The sequence below is a fragment of the Opisthocomus hoazin genome, chromosome 4 (genome assembly GCF_030867145.1).
Source record: "Opisthocomus hoazin isolate bOpiHoa1 chromosome 4, bOpiHoa1.hap1, whole genome shotgun sequence".
NCBI classification, from domain to species: Eukaryota; Metazoa; Chordata; class Aves; order Opisthocomiformes; family Opisthocomidae; genus Opisthocomus; species Opisthocomus hoazin.
The window spans coordinates 81271115-81291325 of record NC_134417.1 but is presented as its reverse complement, the minus strand read 5'-3'; the positions used below and the strand labels follow the sequence as shown (position 1 = coordinate 81291325).

Here is a 20211-nt window from a genome sequence, read left to right as displayed (position 1 = left end):
AGGAAGGAGCTATGACACTTTCATTTTACCTGGGGTTATCTGTCCTGTGACTATGAAGTTTTGTTTTCTATGGCTGTCAGTTTGAGAGTAATCTTTGACTCTTAATTCAGGATTGCAGCTTTACGAAATAAAATTGAGCACCAAGTGGTGTTAAATATGCATACAGCAGAGAGCTATTATGCATATATGGAAGAAACATTACTTGCTTGCTACAAATTTCAGCCAGTTAAAACACTCAAAAACTATAAATACCAGAGATAGATAATTTTGTATGTAACTTCTAAATTTATTTTCTGCTTCATGGTATCCATTACTTATTCCTAACCTTACGTACTGACTGAAGATGTATTAATAAAACATGTCTTTCTGTGACTTTAGATTTGATATGTAATAGAGGAAATGGAAAGAAAGTCTGACTGAATAAGTTAGTTTTATTATTATAATTTTTACTAGAATTTTTAAAAGCCTTGTCAATTAATGTTGAAAGTCATCTTCACAAAAGTTTTACTCAGAATCTTTTGGGATGTGTAATCTCGCACATAGATGAAACATGGAGTGAATAAAACACTGTAACTGAACTTCTTTCAAGTATTCTAATTATAATGTTTAGACCTGTTTTTATAATGCTGAGGACTGTGCATAATGAAGCCATTATAACTGCAGTTTAAGCATTGCAATCTAAACCACTGGTTTGCCATTGTTACATAAATGTTCCTTTAGATTTGAAACCTGGAGTTTAGTTCTAGGTTAGGAATAAAGACTGGCTTAACTTTTGTAGTATTTTCATCATTGTTGACATACTAATGTATAGTAGATGTTGAATTTTATTATTCCAATAGCACAGAAAGCAGAGTAATGCTAACATATGCATATATAAAATAATGATTATAATAAACCACTATATTTTGAAATTCTGTGCAGCTTGTGGTTCAGCGGCTCGGTTTTGACACTCGAGTAACTATCTTGGGTCATGTGCAAAGAGGTGGAACCCCTTCAGCTTTTGACAGAATTTTGGTGAGTCAACCTAAAATGATTACTCATGGCACCACATGGTACAACTACATTTTGATTATTTATTTGGGAGTGGGGTAGTTCTTTAGCCAATTAACCTGACAGATCCAATTATCATCCCAAATTAGCTGTCTGAATAGCTCAAATTCAGAATAGTGAAGCATGTCGTGTAAAGGAATCTGTATTACGATTAAAAAGCGAAGCTGCAAGAACGATCTTCCATACTTAAGGGTATCAAACAGCCTGCAACATTTTCACCTACCAAGGTTTCAGCTTGATTTACAGAGAAATTATGACCATTTCTGTGACTGGAAGCCTTTTACTTTTAAATGCTTGCTTGAGCACTCAAACATTATCTATTTTCAGGCAAGTCGTATGGGTGTGGAAGCTGTACTTGCCCTTTTAGAAGCTACTCCAGCTACCCCTGCCTGTGTTGTGTCACTGTCTGGAAACCAGGCTGTCCGTCTGCCTTTGATGGAGTGTGTGCAGATGGTGAGTTTCTGGCAAAAAGCCCATTTATAGTTACTCATTAACTACAACAGACTGCTGTGTACAATAATTGTCTGTGGTCATTGAAACACTGATGGGAATCTGTGCAGCAGTTTTCCACATTTGGGAATAATGTGTTCTCTATGTGTTATCACTTATTTGCAAACTACCAACAAACAAGAAATGTATATACTTTTAATTTGCTTTAAAATTTCATCTCAGATCTTCTCTTCTTATTGCTACAACAAATTCTTCAGATGCTTGCATCCATTTACACATCATGCACAGCAGTTGAGTTTCTGCACTAAAACTCTTCAGCTTAAACTGGAAAAAGAAAACGTAAAATTCATTTCTTTCCCAGGAAGTCTTTAGGTGTCTGCTTCTACTTTGTTTTTCTGTCCACTGTAAGTTATACTATGAGGAGAGGTAGCTCATAAGTGAATGAAATGTCAGAATTTCTTTTTTCACTCTGGAGAGCTATTACAGAATTATCTATTTATTGGAATATATCAAATAATCATCTTTCTGTGTTTTTTAAACATACTGAGTAATTAAATTGTTTTTTCAAGACTCAAGAAGTCCAGAAAGCCATGGATGAGGGAAGATTTGTTGAGGCTGTGAGGCTTCGTGGAACGTATGTCCAGTAACTTGTATCAATTTAGTTGCTCTATAAAAGCTGAATTGCTTTGCTGTTCTGCTGGCACTTGACATTTTATTTTAAATGATTTAATATCCATATGGTTTTATGTACTTGAGAATAGAGCAGACAGAAGAAGAGTTGCTTAAATAGGATAATTGAAATTCTTATCTGTATGAAAACATGCAAAACAAGGAAAACTGTAGCTCAGTACTGTGTCAGGCTAGTGACTGATACTGGGATAACTAGTGAGGAAGAAAAGAGCTTCTGTGTTGTATGAGCTGACTGGTAGCAACCCTGTGTTTCTTTATTCAAGATTTTGAGGCCAATCCTATGAGCTTGTTTGTAAGTAGCTGGTAGTTTTCCAACAGTGATGTTGTGGGGAGGCATTCTGCACTCTTACATGTCAACACAGCATTTTCTGTTTCAAATCACTTGATAACAAAATGCTTTATCACCAATCTATAGAACTTCCTTGCCAGCTATATAGTTATTTTATGTTTTCTCACTGTTGTCTTACAGGATTGAATATTTTCCAGTTTTTATCGTGTTTTGCATTTGTAATAACTTTGGTGTTGATATTACATACCTGTTTTTAAAAGTTTGTGAAAAATGTGTTTCTTTAAAATAACTATGAGTTGAAAATTTTATTACTTTATTTATCCTACTTCATTTATCTTACTTTATTTATCTCACTGCATTTGTCTTACTTTATTTAGGAGCTTTGAAAACAACCTTAACACCTACAAATTACTGTCACACAAAAAACCAGATGCCGAGCTTCCAAAGGTAAAAGTTTTTTCTGAGTGTGCAATGCATGTCTACTTTTGAGGTATCTTTGCAAATAGTGTTGTTCTTCTCTCCCACTCATCTCGCCTTAAGACTCTCTTCAAACCTATGCCATAACATACTTTCTAAAACTAGTTAAATATTAATGGCAGAAAGATGCTTACAACACACAACTTTATTCTAATAATAACTAAGATTTTTAAAAAATTAAATACTATTCAAACTAGAAAACTTCCTGTAGACAGCTTCTTTCTATCTTGAATATATGTCTGGTCTCAGTTTGTATAGGGTCTGGTCCTAACAGCTACTGTTAAAGCTCTCTGTTCCTTAACATGGAGAGAAGAAAAGATGATGTAATAGTGATTAAGAGTGAAAAAAACTCAGGATGACGAAGGAGGATTCAATATAGAAGAATTCTGGCCCTTCCTTTTGAAGGGCAAAACCACTCAAGAACGGGGCAAGTCCAGGAATGCAAGGAATGGAATAATGAAGACAGATGCATCACATTCGCGTGGTCTAATAAGTCACCATGCGTTGTACAGCAGTGGACATTTAGTTTTTCTTTTCTTTCTAGTTTATAAGTTGTGCATAAGAAGATACTTGGGTTTATTAGGAAGCAGACATTAAACATTGTGTACAAACAAATTTCAGACAGGGTTTTTTTGTTTTTATTAATTGTTTACTGAATAATTTTGGTTTTGACCATAGTTGGTGACTATGGCACCTCACTGATTAATTCCTTTATTAATTGTGGTTTGTGGTGATTTGTTACCGTATTTGCATGATTATGTCACTGTTATGTTTGTTGGGTTTTTTTTATTCCAATTAAATATTTGAGTAATGATTAATAGTATATTCCCAATATTATTAAGGAGAAAAATTGCATTGAAATTCATTTGAATAGCTGATATCTGTTCAGAAATTCTACAGATAGCAAGTAACATCGTCACACCTAGCCATTTTAGTTGACAAAGATTAGTGTGTAATATGTCATGGAAAACTTCACACAGTAAAGGAAACTTGGTTACAAATGAAAAATCATAGCAGAGTCTTTCAAGGAAATTACAATAAAATAACTCTAGTTTAAATTACACTTTTGCCTAAACATATGTAAAAGTAAGTATGTAGACCAAAGTTATTTCAAATATATCTGCCAAAACAGTAACTTTTTAAAAAAGTAAGGACCTAAGTTTGACCTTCAAGAGATCAAAGAATTCAGGATTTTTTTGCTGGATATTCAATATTTGCTTTGCCAGATCAGGTGTGTGTGTGCTTGTTAGTGTTTATATACCGGTGCAAATTTAGGACTGTTCACACTGGACTTCCATATTTTGTTTTAAAGTAGTTTTTCCATATCTTTTTGTGATGGATGATGTTAGAAGGAAATGTAGGCCACTTGTAATTAGTAACTGCTTGGATCTGATGGCACTAACCAAATCTGTGTGCTTCAGTAAAAGGGGTTGTATGGGAATTAAAAAGCAGATGAAGTGTGCGTGTCAGAGGAATTGAGGAAAAGGCTAAGCTGATCAGATCTCCAGAGCCTACTGAATGCTCTGCTTCAGCGGTGTTGCTGCACACAGACATTTTGCTGCTTGTTTCCTTTGTGTATTTCTACAGTCCTTTGATTGTGCCAGAGCTAAAAAAGAAACCACATACATTCTGGTTTAGGTCTTTTTTTTTTGTTTTTTTTTTTTTTTTTAATTGGAAGAGATTCCATGATCACTAGCTGACAACTGTTTTGCTTTTTCTTTTGTATTCCCATCTTCCAGTATAAAGCTAGTAACTTCTAGCACTTCTGCAGTACCAGATTGTTACAATGTTGTCAAGTTGGTAGTTATAAACAATTTAAGGCCATCCAGCTGACCTAAAGCATGACGAATTTTGGGGTATAAGTTTTATTGCACTTGATTACATAGTTTGCTTTCATTTGAATTTTGTTTGCTAAATTCATTCAGAGTGATTAAACTTTCCCAAAGGTCTGGCATGTAAATTTTTGATTCTTTACTTAAATTTTACTCTTGGTATTAATTTCAAAGCTGTAAAACAAAGTTGATAAATTGCAGTGCCTTCTTCATTTTTTGGTAATGGTTTATATTTGTCTGTTTTAAATCAACACTTAGTGAAACCGTACTGATTTATACTAGCTGACCATTTCTTAATCACAGTAGCCTGTGATTTATCTGGAAATAAGCCATCCATTTCAAGGAAAACTTCATGCACAGAACATCTGCATTTCATGCTTTGCAGTTAAAATTTCATCCAAAGATAGTTACCAACATATTACACAAAGTGACACTCATGATTTGTTTACCCTTACAGTGTGCATCTATGAGTAATTTTTCTGTTCTTCCTGCATACCAATATTTAGCAACTGTGTGTGATGGAGAAATTAACCGTGGTGTAGAAATTAAAGTGCTTATCAGATTTTGTTTTTCTCTTGCAGACTAATTTTAATGTAGCAGTTTTAAATGTTGGTGCCCCTGCAGCTGGAATGAATGCTGCAGTGAGGGCTGCAGTGAGAGTTGGCATAACTGAAGGACATAAAATGTTTGCTGTCATTGATGGATTTGAAGGTTTTGCTAGAGGGAAGGTCAGTATTACATGCGTGGATTACATAGTAGTATGTACCCCATCCCACACCACCACCTTTGTTTATGTTCTTAGAAGGTATGTTCTGTCATAACTGTTGTGGGAGCTGATTCTGTAAGTTCTTTTATTTCAAAAAGATGTATAAAACCCAAATTGTAACTGTATTTCTCAACTAAGTCTATAGATTTGTTTATCTTAAGTATTGCTAATCACATGCTGCAGAGCTGCAAAATTGGTTCAGATGAATTCTACCTTCAAATTTTGTCAGTGTTTAGCATGTGGTAGGTTTGCCACAGAATAACAGAAAATTCGCTGATTCTGTGTGATGAGTTGTTGCATCTGTGTTCCTTTGCTGTAAGAAACTTTGCAGTGGTACTTGTTGAGGGAAGAAGCCTCCTCCTCCAAGGTGACTTAGAGTCTTCTGTTCATCTGTTTTAAATGTTGAGCATCAGTTGGTATGCTGAGGAGAAACTGGATACAGGGCTTATGATTTCTATGCCTAGCTGGAGCCATGGGTCCCAAAACTAATTTCAAAGACCTAGTTTTAGATTTTTATTTTGCATTCAGTAGGAGAGGATGTGAAAGTAGAATGATGATGTGAAACAAGGAGGCAGGTTTCATCATGATCTGGAGGAAGAAAGAAGAAATAGACAGAATGGAAAGGGACTGGTAAGAATTCAAGAGAAGTTAAGTTAACCTCCTGATGCTGTTTTCTTTCTTTGCCAAGTTCATTTTTGGTGCTGTCTGTGCCAAACAACTTGTTCCAACAGCTTTATATTAAGTAGTACCTGGTGTGTGCTGCATGTCAAGAGAAGTAATTGGATAATCGCTTAAAAGAATCTCCTTTTTAACTTTTATTTAAAGATAAAGGAAATCAGCTGGGGAGATGTTGGAGGCTGGACAGGTCAAGGAGGATCGATCCTTGGTACAAAACGGTAACAACAATATTTTGCCAATTGATATAATGAATTCTAGTATTTTGTGTAATCAGTGTATGATTCCATGCTCTTTTCCTTCCACAGAATGTTTTAAGTCCTCATTTTTATTTTTTTTTTTTAAATAATCGTTATGTTCCAACATGGGTGTCTTTATTGTATTGTACCAGCTCTGAAGAGGGAACGAAAATGGAGTCAAGACCTCAACTTAAAAATTTCCTGGCATCCTTACACTTAAAAGGATTGCAAACCAGTAGCTTCTTAATAGTTGACATGATTCCTTACTGGTTGTCAGGAAGAATTATTCATATGGATAAATATTAAAAATGAAAAATATTGCATTGCCTGCTTAGTTCACTGTTTCAGCTTAGTAATTAGTTCATTTTGCTGCAGAGTCTATAAATTTTTTTTATTTTTCTTTTGATTTAATAATTTTTAGTACTCTTCCTGCAAAATATTTGGAGAAGATTGCTGACCAGATGCGTACTAACAACATTAACGCCCTTATGGTTATTGGTGGATTTGAGGTACACTGAAACGTCTAATTATGTCTAAGTAGAGTAGAATTCCTAACAAAAGGAATAGACTATTTTAATTTTTACCCAATCTTCATGTAAAGTGCATTTGGTTATAACTGTATTCAATACACAACACAAATAATGTTTTAGGATCAGAAGTATTGTCAGTCATTGATTCTGTGGAAAGTTGATATTCAAGACAGTGACTAGTAACTGCAAAACAGGATGTGCTAACTGGATAAATAAGGTGAGATAGCATGATAGTATTTTTGTATTAAAAAAAAAAATTAATGACTTCAATAGTGCAAGTTCCAGTCTATACTGTATCAATACTTGGAACATACTTCCAGAAGTTCTTAACCTTTAGTAGTAATTGCACTGTGATCCCTTACTTAAGCCAGTCTTTCTCACACAGTGCATGTCAAAATCTGTAATTGATCTAGAGAAATATATTTCTTTTTCCATTTTTCATGTTTGTTTCATTTTGCCAAAATGATAAATTTTTGAGCTCTAGATTCAGGAAAGTATTTTGCCAGGTCTTCCCAGAGAACAACGTGCTTATTGGTAGAGAATGAATCATCCATTTTTTCCAATCTGTTAAATATGGCCCTAGTACAGGAATATTAAGATTTTAAATGAGGGGTAACAGAACCTGAAGATCGGGGAACTAGTTTGCAGTATGTTTGTGCTGTACAAGGCACTTAGTATGTGTAAATTATATATTCCCTTGAAAATGACTGTTCTATTTATTTTTTGTTTTCAAATGTATACCTGTTTTTACTGCTTTCTTGTTTTTGTGTGTGTTAGCTTTTAGCGATTCCTTAATGCTGTGACTTGCTGAAGTGTGCTGTGGTAGAAATGGCTCCCCCTGTGGCCCTTTCCATTTTATCATTCCAATTTTGCCCTTACTTTATTCATCCTAATTTTTCACCTAATGCCTGTGCCCAACAGGCATACCTCGGACTTCTGGAATTGTCAGCTGCCCGAGAGAAATATGATGAATTCTGTGTTCCAATGGTTATGGTTCCTGCAACTGTATCCAACAATGTACCGGGTTCAGATTTCAGCATTGGTGCAGATACTGCTCTGAACACTATCACTGATGTAAGTCTATTCTGGTGTGTGCGCTTACTAACAAAACAGTTCTGGTTAAAACTGACTAAATTGGCTAGAACTGGATATTTTTATAGACCAGAACTTTGGAAATGTAATTTGTAAAATGACAGTTACTTGATACAGCCACATTCAACATACCCATTTAAAAGCCAGAGGTTTAGGATCCTAAATGCTTCTATTAGGTTTCCTCTGAAACTACATTGAGCTGTAAATTTGTAAACTGCAAAATAAGAAAGTATATATCTATCATATATGGAAGAAACAAACCTAAAACTAAGACTTGATGATCATTTGATGCACTGTTAGAGGAAAAAAATCCCCGTTATAGGCAGGGTATCAGCATACCTGGCTATAACAAGCACTGAGTGAGTATTGTTCTGTTCAGAAAGAGGTCCTTATTTATGCAACATCTTTATTCCTCTAATAGAGAATGTAAGAAAGATCCATATTTCTCTAATAATAGGAGTTATGTGTATTCTACTAATAACATATTTAACAAAAAGAGTCGAGACATATTATTTTTTTCTTAAATCAAGTCCAGTAATACCACATAAATTAAAATTTGTTTGATTAATACTAAACTCATTTGGACAAAAAGCATTGTCAAACAGCATACAAATTAAACTGTCAGACATGTACATTTACAGTTCATCTGAATCTCCTAAGAAGCATTAATCCATCACACCTCTGCGAAGAAGAGCAATTCTGTTTCTGTATATTCTGACCTAATTTTGTCTCTGAAACAATAGCAGTAACATTATACTTTCTTCCATTTTTTTTTCTTTTCAGCATAATCTGCAGACACATACGTATTGCAAATATGGTTGCAGAGTGTCCGTAGTTTGTTTAAACCACAGCAAAGACCTGATAAAGCATTTGTCATCAAAACTGAACTTACATTTTCACTTATAAAGAAGAAGCAGAATTATTTCATAACTTAGTGAATGACAATGAGTTACCACAGTATGTTCCAAGTTCCACTTTCTGATTTTTGTCTTCAGCCATGTTGGAGCCAGAATATAGAATTTTTCACTTGAGCATTATTGAGCTACATTTTTAAAAGTGAAGAATAACAAGCATAGTGCTCATGTAAAGCGGGAAAGGAATTTCAATTGCTTTTGAAAATTAAATGTCGGTTTTTCTATCACTTACATGTATTTGAAGATTTTAATCATGATATTATTATTTTCAGATATTTGAAGGATTCCTCAAATGCTATCAACTTCAAAAGCACTAACATAATTTTCACCTGTTTTGTTTTTTGGTTTTGATTTGGTTTTTTGTTGTTTTTTTTTTTACCATGCCAACATTACTATTTTTATCTTCAGCAAAATAAACCCTTCAGTTAGGAAATTTCAGTTTCCTTAACTATTTACTTGAACAAGACTGTAAGCAAGCTAAAATATATCTTGAAAGTATTCTTTATAGACAACTTAGGATACAAATGTTGATGTTGTTTCCAGTTCTGGTAAATAAAAATATCTCTCCAAAATGATTGATCACAAATTAAGGTGAGTAAAATGATTGTGCATAACACCTACTTTTCTGCTTTTCTTTCCTTCATAAGCTTTGTTTACCTAACTGACTTCTTTTTATAGGTTATTTCACGTAGAGGGGATATATCATAGTCAGTCAGTCTCTCTCCCCTTGTTGCTGTGTTTTGCTTTGTATTTAGGTTTCTAGATATCATCCACCTTCATCAGATAATAAAACATCAGTATCTCCATATTTTCGATGCAGTAGTTGAAAACTTCTCAAAGTGATATTTTTTTTACTCACAGTTTTGGTCTTGGTTTTGTATTTTATTTTGCCTAGATTTTTCTGTGAAATAAATACGAAATGTAATGGCTTTGCAAGATTTAGATTCAATCCAATGGAAAATTAAATTATGTTCTTTTGAGAAGGAGCAGACTTTTGTGTTGGGGAAACATTTCTGCTTGGTATCTTTTCAGTTTTCTGCTCTGATTGTTTGAACAGGATTCACTGAAACTGATAATGAAAAATGTATCCTTTCATTCCTGTGTCAAATGTTCAGATCAGCTTCAACAGTGATGATGTCCCCCATTAAATGTGACTGATAGGCTCAGTACAAGTCATACAACTGACCGTGGTAAACGAATGTAGCAGATGGGCATGAATGTCCATTCTGTCTAGTTTATAGCATTTTTATTCCTATTGCCACTATTAGGTCAATAAATGCATAATAGTTTTCAGTACTCTTAGATTCGTACCTCTCATGAACACCAAAATGTAATCACTCTTAGTTGTTCTGTGGTACTGTTCTTACTTGTATGTTCTTGACAACTTTTAGTAAGGTAAGTACATTTCTGCTGGGTAATGAGGCCTCGTTTAGTGTTTGGCATTACTAGACACTTGTCAGTGTTAGGTTGTTTGAAACTTGTCGAGGCATGTAAATGGTACCTTGAGACATGTGCAGATAAAATATATTAAGATGCTGCATTTAAAAAGAAAAACAATAAAAACCAGACCAACAGATACATAATTTCTGAACAAGAGATTAGGCAAGAGTATGTTTTTCCCTAAGTCATAGATGGTGGATGGTACGTTTCTCAATAATTAGAATTTAGATTCTGTAACAGATTCTGTGACCCTCTTGAAATGTTCCATTTTTTCCATTTTTGTTTTAAAATACAGGCTTGTAATCAGTTGAATAGTAGAATTTGGTTTCTTTCAATATGCTGTATTTTTCACTTCAATTTTCAGAATATTAGTGAGAATAATTGTCAATAAGAACTCCAATATAAAATTCCTTGGGGAAAACTGGATGTTGCTGTACCTGAAAAGGATATGCTTAAGGCTTGTATATGTAGATATACAAAATAATTGTTTAGGATTGCAGGGTAAGGACATGAACTTTGAGTTTTCTGTGAATCAGTAAAATAACTACCATAATATAAATACCTATAATCTCAGCTTAATGTTGCTAATCCAGTGAAATTAATAGAATATTATTTCAGATAGCAGACATCTGGAATGTGATGACAAAGAAGTGTTGGTTTTTTTCCTACATAACCATGAAGGATAGAAATTTCTTTTTAAATGAAAGTTGAATTATTTAATATTGATCAAAAACAGGCGTTAGCAATGTATTTTGCAGATGGAAATAAAAAAAGTAGAAACCTACTCTGTAATTAAGCAGAATGAATAAAATTTAGACTGTTTCAGCTACAGAGCATGGAAAGACAGTGGAAATGATGAAAATTTTATTTGAAAACTAAACCTACTAATGGGCTAGAGGATACTGATAAAAAGAGGAATAAACCAGAACAAGGTATGGAAGAATATTTATTTGATTTAGGAGTTGTAGAGGTAAATGGGGAAATGAAAAGAAAAAGGCATCAGCTAGAGATTGAGAAAAACAGAACCTGAAAAAGGAGGAGGCTAAAACTCGCGAATGTTCCTTTGACAGTCTGCCTTTTCCTTTCATCAAAGTGGAGGTACAGATTGATCAGTTGGTTTTGTGAGAAAAAGAATAGCAAACAGCCACTGAGGAGCGAAGAAAGCTACAGTTATATTGCCTTATTGCATTCTCCATGCATTTCCCTTGAAAAACAGACTTCTGTACCCTCCCAGTGCTGGTATTAGCATATGTGGCTCCATATTAATGTGAACTAGGAAGCTGAAAATCAGCCTGGCCAAGCTGGCTAACCAATTTTCATCCACTTCAGTCCTAGCAACAGCTGGATGTGGAGCTAGGACAGTAAATCCATCCCTTTCAATGGCTATTTGCATTTAGGTCAACATAAAGTCAACAAAACACAGTCTTTGCTTGACTGCATGTATTTTTATAAAGCATCCTTGGTTATGGCAATAACCTTTCTAGCAACACAAATATAGTAAAAATGTGTGAAATTATTAAATCATTTTATTGACATAGTACAGTATCCCTCTATGATCTTACTGTAGTACTTATTTAAAAAAAATAGTTATAAAGCAGTTATGAAAACCACCGATCACTTGCTTGCCCTTTATAATTAAGTGACTCTTTAGTGAAAGCATTTTCATATTTTGCTGCAGTGATGCGAAGATGTTGCATATAATCGTCTAATGCTCATGCTTGGTGAAGGTACAGTCTTTGGATATGTTTGCTGAAATCACTTGCATCAAATAAAATGGCAGTATTTAATGCAAGTAAAACATATCTTAACTGCATCTTAACAGATCATAAATGCAGACTAACCAATTGTGTTAGTTATTGCTCTAAATCTCCCTTCAACTTGGTTTCCCAAAAGTCTCAATATAAAATTTTTTTAGAGAAACTTATGTTTTGCCGATCTCCAGGAAGCAAAGTTGTTTTGTGAAACCACTGTGACTAAGTGTATGTCTTTATTTTTCAGTAGAAATAAAAATTAAGAGCAGCCTGACTGAGCTGAGTTGGGCTAGGCAACTACTGAAATTTTGTCAGTGAAGTCTTATTCACTCAATTAAAAAAAAAAAAAAAATCCGTTTGTTGCTCTTCTGGCAATAATGCTTCTCAGAGCTACAGGTCTGAAAGTGCAGTCTTTTAGACTGTGTTTCACACTTAAACTGGAAATGCATCCTAGCACTGAGATTAACTGAATGTTACTTTTATGAAATACGTAAGCAGAGACAGACTTTAGAAAGTCAGTTTGCACTTATGCACCTACTGCCATGTGTCCTGTCCACTCGCTGAACAGGATCTGCTCTATCTAGGACAAAAACCTAGAGAGCAGAACTCTCACAGGTGAACTTTTTACCTCATCATTTTCTCCTAAGTTATTGCTTAACTGAGTCACTGTAGAGATATTTGTGGAGATAACTTGGTGGCTGTCTAATTTTGATCTGCAATAGTTTGCTTCTCTGAACTGATTTGAGAAATTGAAAACCTGAGACTTCTGTGAACATCAGTCCTTTCTGGGAAAAAGAGATAAAGAAAAACATAATGTGCTATGTAATCAGGCTTTCTTGTGGAGAGTCATTACATAGGCAGTTTGAAAAATTGCCACACATCATGAGAGAGGATGATTAGTTCAGAAATAATTGGAATAATGTAACTAAAAAATACATTTACTGACTTAAAACAGCTGCAAAATCTTAACCTTTAAGTATTATTTTGACATCTATTAGGAGCACCTAATCCTTTTCATATGATGAATTATTTTGTAGTGTTTGGAATCTTCCCAAGGACCTACAGCTGCTTTTCAAAGAATCCTTGAACTATACTTGCAAAGGTTATTAACTCATCCATGTGCACATGTTCCTGGATTTTTCTGGGCCTGTGTCCAGTCTGTGTGCATAGAGGAAGATGTGTGATATTGATAGAATCTTGAAAGGCATAGGCAAAACTTTTTGTCTTTTTTTCTTGGTGGAAATAGGTGTGTGTCTTGACTTTATAGAATAACATAGTTTTTTAAAAAGCATCTTTCTTTAAGCATTTCCTTCAAGTTGTAGGTGTTCTACTAGTTAACTTTCTGAACTCCTTAACATGTATCAGACTTTGTTCTTGAAGTGGTTTCTTGTGGAACGATTTCTAGTCTACCTTTATGCTGTCTTTTTCTGCTCAACTGCTTCAGATCCCTATGCTGTGCGCACTACACGTTCACTCTATATTAACTTCCACTAATCTTCATTTCCTCAAAGAGCATTGTGCCAATGCAACCCCAGTGCACTGTTGTGGTATGTACAGGATATCCCTCCCAAAATAATCTCACCAATTGTATTTACTTGAGCCAATTGACAGCCAAATTTACCATCACATGCAAGGAGTCATTAGCCGAGCAGTCCAAAGACAAGGAATGTATCACTCATACTTGTACCACTGCTTCAGGCCTATGAAAGTTGTCTGCAGCTACATGAGGCACGTTCCCGCTTTGAGGAGTTTTGCGTACCTGTCTGTGTGTTGCCTGCTACTATTAGCAACAATGTGCCAGGCACAGACCTTAGCATTGGTGCTGACACTGCCTTGAATGCTATTGTGGAGGTAAGACTGCCTATCTTTTAGAAGTTAAGACGATAAAATGCATAAGATGAGGATACCTAAAGACCTTGAAATGTCTAGTTTTGTAAAATAATTCAGTTACTGTATTTTTTTATTGTTTATAATTAAGAAGTTTTCCAAGATTGATGAAAGATTAACCTAATACAAATTAATTGTGTTGTGTGTTTAAATTTTGAGGACTCTGTCATCCAAGACTGCTGCATTAGTGCTGAGAGCATTTGTTTTTACTAAGAGTAAAATATTTTGCTTGCTTTGATTTGTTTTTTTTTTTTATCTTACATAGCTCCTCAGCTTTACTTAGGTGAAAGAAGAAAGCACATGTTTTATAAATAAATGCCACGTTTATTGCATGGGGTAACGACTGAGCTCAGTGCAGTAGAGCATTTTAAGTACATGACACACTAAACACGTGAATAATCCCATAGACTGCATTAGGCTTAACATATATTAAGTGCATATAAATACATGCATAATATAAGCAGTTAAACCTGTCACTGATGCTAACTAAGCAGTTTGAGGCCAGAACTTGCTATGAATGAGTTTTCCATTTCAGTCAGAAAAATCAGTTTTCTAGTTTTAGTCTGCCATAGCTTTTTCCCTTGAGGGCAGCTGCTATATGAACTCTTTACCTTCTGTATTACCCTGTTGAGTCTGCTGGAGCAGCAGAAAAGGGAACTGAGTTGAGGTCTAACGCAAGCAAATGAGTAAACCTCTGAACAGCTCTGGGCTTTAACAAACCCCTTATTATTGATTCGTATCACTGATTATGAAGTAATTGGCCAAGAAGGTCAGAATAGAGATCCAGGGGATGGAGAAATGCAGGTTTATTGTCCTGCTCTGATACAAAGTTATTTATAGAGAGTGAAAAAGCTCCAGTAGATAATTGAAGGACCTGTGTCAGAATACACTATGGACAGGTCTTTGGGAGATGCAATACAGGAACCCTGAGGTGAAGACAACCTAAGGTGTAGTGTGGGTAAATTGTAGCTATACATTCATAGACAGGACACAGCTAGTTTTACCACTCCATTAGCTGCTTCCACCTTATCTACTTCTATAAAAGTTAGTCTAAGTCTGCTAATTATGACTGATAATCACTTCTAACAGTGATGCACCAGTAAAAGTGAAAGCACAATGGGAAAACAATGATCGTATATATTGCTGCTTCCTCTTATTTCACTGTTTTTATTATTGATTTTAATTGCAATTTGTACAGCTTTCAGTAATGGTCTCAGTAAAAAAATAAAAACGGTTGTATCTTTTGAATTTCGTTGTGGTTAGAATGTTTAGGCTAAAAATAGAACACTTGATTTGGTGAAGTTTTGAATATCAGATTTTTCACAAAGCTGGCTCAGTTCATATGAAAGCTCAACTAGCAATGGAATTCCAAAGAGTACTCCAAAATGAGTCGCCATGCCTCCATGTTTAAAACTTCTGAAACCTGCATTGGACATTTGAGCCCTTTCCTTTCTAGCCTATGGAGTACTACATGAAGTAATGATTCTTTAAAATCCATCTGCGCCATTTTTTTATTTGGGTATTTCTGTCACAGTCATTCTGAGAGAGCAAGAAGAGTAGAAAGTTTCTACTGTGTCTTTTGTATAGTCAAGGATAGGAATCCTTCTAAATAAGTCTGAAGTGGATAATCCCAAAAGCAACTAACAATTTACATCTTTGCTTAGCAGAAAATTGCATTCTACTACCAGCAGCTGGAAAACTTTAGAAAGCTTGGCATTTACAGATGTTTTAAGTGTCTCAAAATGATGGAAGTCTTCACATGTGTATTTATTTTTTCAGTGTCTAAAACCAAGATTTTTTGTATCCTAAGCACATAGTATCCATCCAGTTCCCAGCAGCTTCCTTCAAATCAGTTAAAATTGTTTCAGTGCTGCATCTGCCGCTGTTAAAAGTAATGATGATTTTTATAAATTTGTTACTGTTTAGCATATGCCAGTATTGTGCAACAATTCTTATGAAACCACATCTGGAAGGAGAAAGTAAAGTGCTTGCGGACATTGTAAAATCCAAGACAGGTAGAAGACAGTGTCAGTTTGAAAAAACAATGAAGTTCAATGTAGTCTTTTGTGATGTAGTTTGGTAGGAGGATACTTTCCGCTTAGGATAACGGAATGTCAAGCCATATTCTGAATAAATTCATATGAATTCTGCACTTCTGTGTGTACATATGTGTATGTATGTATACACATACCATGCACATATGCAAATATATTAATAAATATAGATTAAATGTATATTTTGGTAGCTGGACCTAAATAAATGCATACACTGTGTTCAGTCCTTCAGTGTGTTAAACCTTATGATGTTAGAAGTTCTAGTCTTCATTTTAAGTTTTCTCACATATTAATTTGTTATTTTTTCTGTGGTCTTTTTGGTACATTTTTAAAGACTGTATTGCTCACAGTCTTAATTTCAATTTGAAGTATTATTTTCAGTTAGCTGAATGAAGGTTCTGGTTGTAAATGTATGTGAAGCAGAAATACCTCAAATATTAGAGTATCTGCAGTTACTTATTCAGAAAATCAGTAAGGCATAGGATTTTTTAACATTATCGTAATTCAGGTTTCAAGATGATGAACTTCCCAAGTACTTCTATTTCTCATCTTTACTAAACAGAACTGGTGTAGGGACAGTACATCAGCTGTGCAAAATTATTGTCACCCAGCCTCATATAAACTGTTTATTTATTTTTAAAACAAAAAAGGAAATAGTACCTTTTTCTTTCTCTTACTTGCTTTCTGAAAGGAAGATACATTACCTGATGACTTTAAAATTACTCTGAAGGGTAGAAAAACTCGTTCTAGGAAGTGAGAGTTTCTCAAATAGCTTTTTGAGTATTATTAAAACCTGGAGATGCATAGTAACCTAGTTTGTTCGTTTTCCAAAGTTTCCTAGGTCTTACCACAGTGGCAGTTTTCTGTGCTATTTTCTAAGTTTCTTAGGCAGCTCTAATAAATGTTGGTGTTAATTGGTGGCATGTAAGCAACAGATCTCTTTATAGAGAACATTTCTTATGCTGGTCAGAGTAAGATACAAGTGGAGATTGCAGTCTTTTTATAGTAAGTGTGTGTACTTCTTAATAAACCAAAAGCATTAAAAAAGCGCACTCGAGTAGTGCTTGAAAGAATTATGTTTACGTGGATATTATTACTGGAAAGGCAATACACGCTCAGGACTTAAATATAAGAAACTGCAACGCTTAAGTGTGGCTGGGAATACAGTGAATTTTAAAATAAATTCTAAGAAGAAATAAACTTTCAGTAACGAATAGCGATAAAGCAAAGAAAAGAAACTTATTCATACCAGAGTTGATTAGAAAGATACTTTATATCTATTTGTATCTCTGTTAGAAAACTACCACAACTTTTAATTCCGTGCACAAACCAAAATTAATTCTTGTTTTAGTAATTGCAAGAAGCAAATAAATAAGAGTTGATAGTAACAAGATATTTTAACTGTGGTGTTCAATGTATGATTTGTAAGACTTGGTAAATATTATAGTTGAATGGGTTATGATATGTTGGAATTTTTAAGGGTGTATTTTTTATAAATTCCTTAAACTCTTTTACCAATAAGTGACATAAAATTGCATAACATGTAAAAACATAGAAAAAGATACTTTTTTTTATTTAAACTTACAATATCTTGTATTTGATTAGACGTGTGATCGCATCAAACAGTCGGCCAGTGGTACCAAGCGTCGTGTATTCATCATTGAGACCATGGGTGGTTACTGTGGTTATCTGGCTAATATGGGGGCCCTTGCGGCAGGAGCTGATGCTGCTTATATCTTTGAAGAACAGTTTGATATTCGAGAGCTCCAGGTATACATCATCAGAAATGTTATCCTCACTAAGTATATCCTAAAACTGCTGTACATATATAGTATAATGTATATATTTGAAGTAGATGGCTCATGTTACAAAAACTCAGATGTTTAGATTGTATCTAAAAGCTACATTTGTCAGTAGCACTTTAATATAAATCCAGTTCTTATGCCATATTATGTAAAGGAACATATAACCAGTTATTCTTGCCATCAGATTCAGTTAGCTGACATAATTATTGTACTACTCATTAAACACTACTAGGTGAGTTGTTTCACTTTTGCTCTTCTAACTGAAATGCAAATTACATGTAAATGAACAGACCTGGGCAGTTTCAAAAGAAAAACAAAAATAGGGAAAACAAAGAAATACCTTTTCCACTGTGTTAGATGACTGTTCATGTCAGGAGTTGAACAGTATGCAAGGTGTATTAGATACTGACTTGGATACCAAAACTATTCAGAGCATGTTTGGAGGTGTTACTAAACCAAAGATCTCGAGCTTTAAGGATTTCAGGTTAGGGTGTAAGCTGATACGGAACTTATCTACTATGAGGATTTTAAACTTCTGATGTAGCTGGTGCTGCCTGCAGTTGTAGACCAATACGAAGCTAAACACAGGAATTTCTTGAAAGGAAGAGAGGTGTGAAATGAATTTGAATTCCTCCTCACTTATTTCTCAGGGACATGTACTCTTCATGTCATGTATGGGAGTACCAGCACAGCAGTATATCACTGAATCCATAACGGGACTTTTGCAAGGACCGGGAGTAAGGGCAAGATACAATCTTTTGTGGCAATTTCTGTACTTTTATGTATATTGAAGTTATCCAGCTTGGTGCTGTACCAGTATAGCATACCAAAACCCAACTTTGTGTTGCTATTAAAATCAGTTATTTGTGATGTGGAGGAGTTAGTTTTAACCCAGGATGAATAGCCATACACAGTATGTCATCCTGGATCTTGAAAAAACTGCTGATTATTTGAATTTGCACATAACACTTGATGAGGAATACTTTACAGAAGTACTCATGAAGTTGTTTCAGAGTTCTGTATGGCTTGTTAAAAACACTTCTGTTGCTTCTAGGCTAATGTGGAACACTTGACTGAAAAAATGAAAACCAGTATCCAGCGTGGTCTAGTGCTGAGGTAAGCAAAAGTAGTTTTAATAGACTGCATCAATGATGCTGAGTGCTTCCAGCCAAGCAGGCTGTTTGGCCACTGGCAAAGACACTCTATGTTCCTTGATTATTCCTTTAGCATGAGATTTCTATTAAAGCTGCAGCTCCAAAAGGCAAGTCTGGGAGCTCTCTGGATGTTTAAGTCCAAAGCTTTCTTTCTATGTAAATACATTTACTCTACAACCTAATATTTTATCCTGTTTTCAGCCTATTGTCTCATTGGCTTTGTCTTTTATCATAGATTCTTTCTTAGTAAAGGTATTGTGAAAACTAGCATACATGTAATATGGCCTTTACTATAAAAATCCTACTTACATTTTAGGAGATAACATAGAATAAAATATTTTTCAAAAATCAAAACATTTATTTTGATTAGCATGTTTTAAAATTATACCTTCTTAGGCAGCATGACTCGGGCTGTAGCTTCTTTCTTTCCTGAGCATTTATTTTCAGTATGCCGAATAGCAAAGGGCTGAAAAATGAAGACTACAAAAATTTGTATGAGGATATCATAGTTGTTCAGGTTCTACTAGTTATATGACTAGGGTGAAAAAATATCCTGTGTTTACAGTATTGGTAAGGAACACCCTAAGGTGCTATTCATTAGCCGTGCTTTTATAAAAGGCAAAATGATGACATTGGATGTCGATGACTTTTTGGTTCAATGCAGTTTTTCCTCTCTATAAAGAAACTGTCAAACCTAAAATGATATTTTTCACTACCTTATTCAACAATGGATTCCAAGTGACCTGCCAGTGATGCTAGTGTAGTAAAAATAACACAGACTTCAAAATCGTGAGCATGCTACATGAAAATGAACGTATGTGATTAGATGACAATATCTAAGCCCTTATTACTGGTATCAAGAAAAAGGGAAAACATTTGTCATTCAGTATCTGTAAAGACATCCACTACTTAACAGTAAATTTGCTAACTATATCTGGCCTTACAGAAATGAGAACTGCAATGAGAACTACACAACTGACTTTATTTATCAGCTGTATTCTGAAGAAGGAAAAGGAGTGTTTGACTGTCGAAAAAATGTATTGGGCCACATGCAGCAGGTAAAAATGACCTTAAAATTACAGAGAAGCTTAACATTGTATGAACAAAGACTATACA

The 20211-nt window shown here is 34.6% G+C and overlaps 1 protein-coding gene across 6 annotated transcripts in view; it reads left to right on the top strand.

Moving 5' to 3' along the window:
- The window catches only part of PFKP (phosphofructokinase, platelet), a 55240-nt gene that overhangs the window by 31107 nt on the left and 3922 nt on the right, over window positions 1–20211 (top strand). For 3 of the 6 annotated variants that reach the window (XM_075419717.1, XM_075419719.1, XM_075419713.1), the window contains 11 exons: window positions 922–1014; window positions 1378–1503; window positions 2070–2134; window positions 2857–2926; window positions 5370–5516; window positions 6380–6450; window positions 6890–6977; window positions 7920–8072; window positions 17742–17906; window positions 18996–19057; window positions 20042–20153. In XM_075419717.1, the coding sequence (XP_075275832.1) occupies window positions 922–1014; window positions 1378–1503; window positions 2070–2134; window positions 2857–2926; window positions 5370–5516; window positions 6380–6450; window positions 6890–6977; window positions 7920–8072; window positions 17742–17906; window positions 18996–19057; window positions 20042–20153 (1152 nt within the window). Of the gene's footprint in view, window positions 1–921; window positions 1015–1377; window positions 1504–2069; window positions 2135–2856; window positions 2927–5369; window positions 5517–6379; window positions 6451–6889; window positions 6978–7919; window positions 8073–13893; window positions 14047–17741; window positions 17907–18995; window positions 19058–20041; window positions 20154–20211 lie in introns of all 6 variants that reach the window. The other 3 variants (XM_075419718.1, XM_075419714.1, XM_075419716.1) reach the window with 2 other exon arrangements.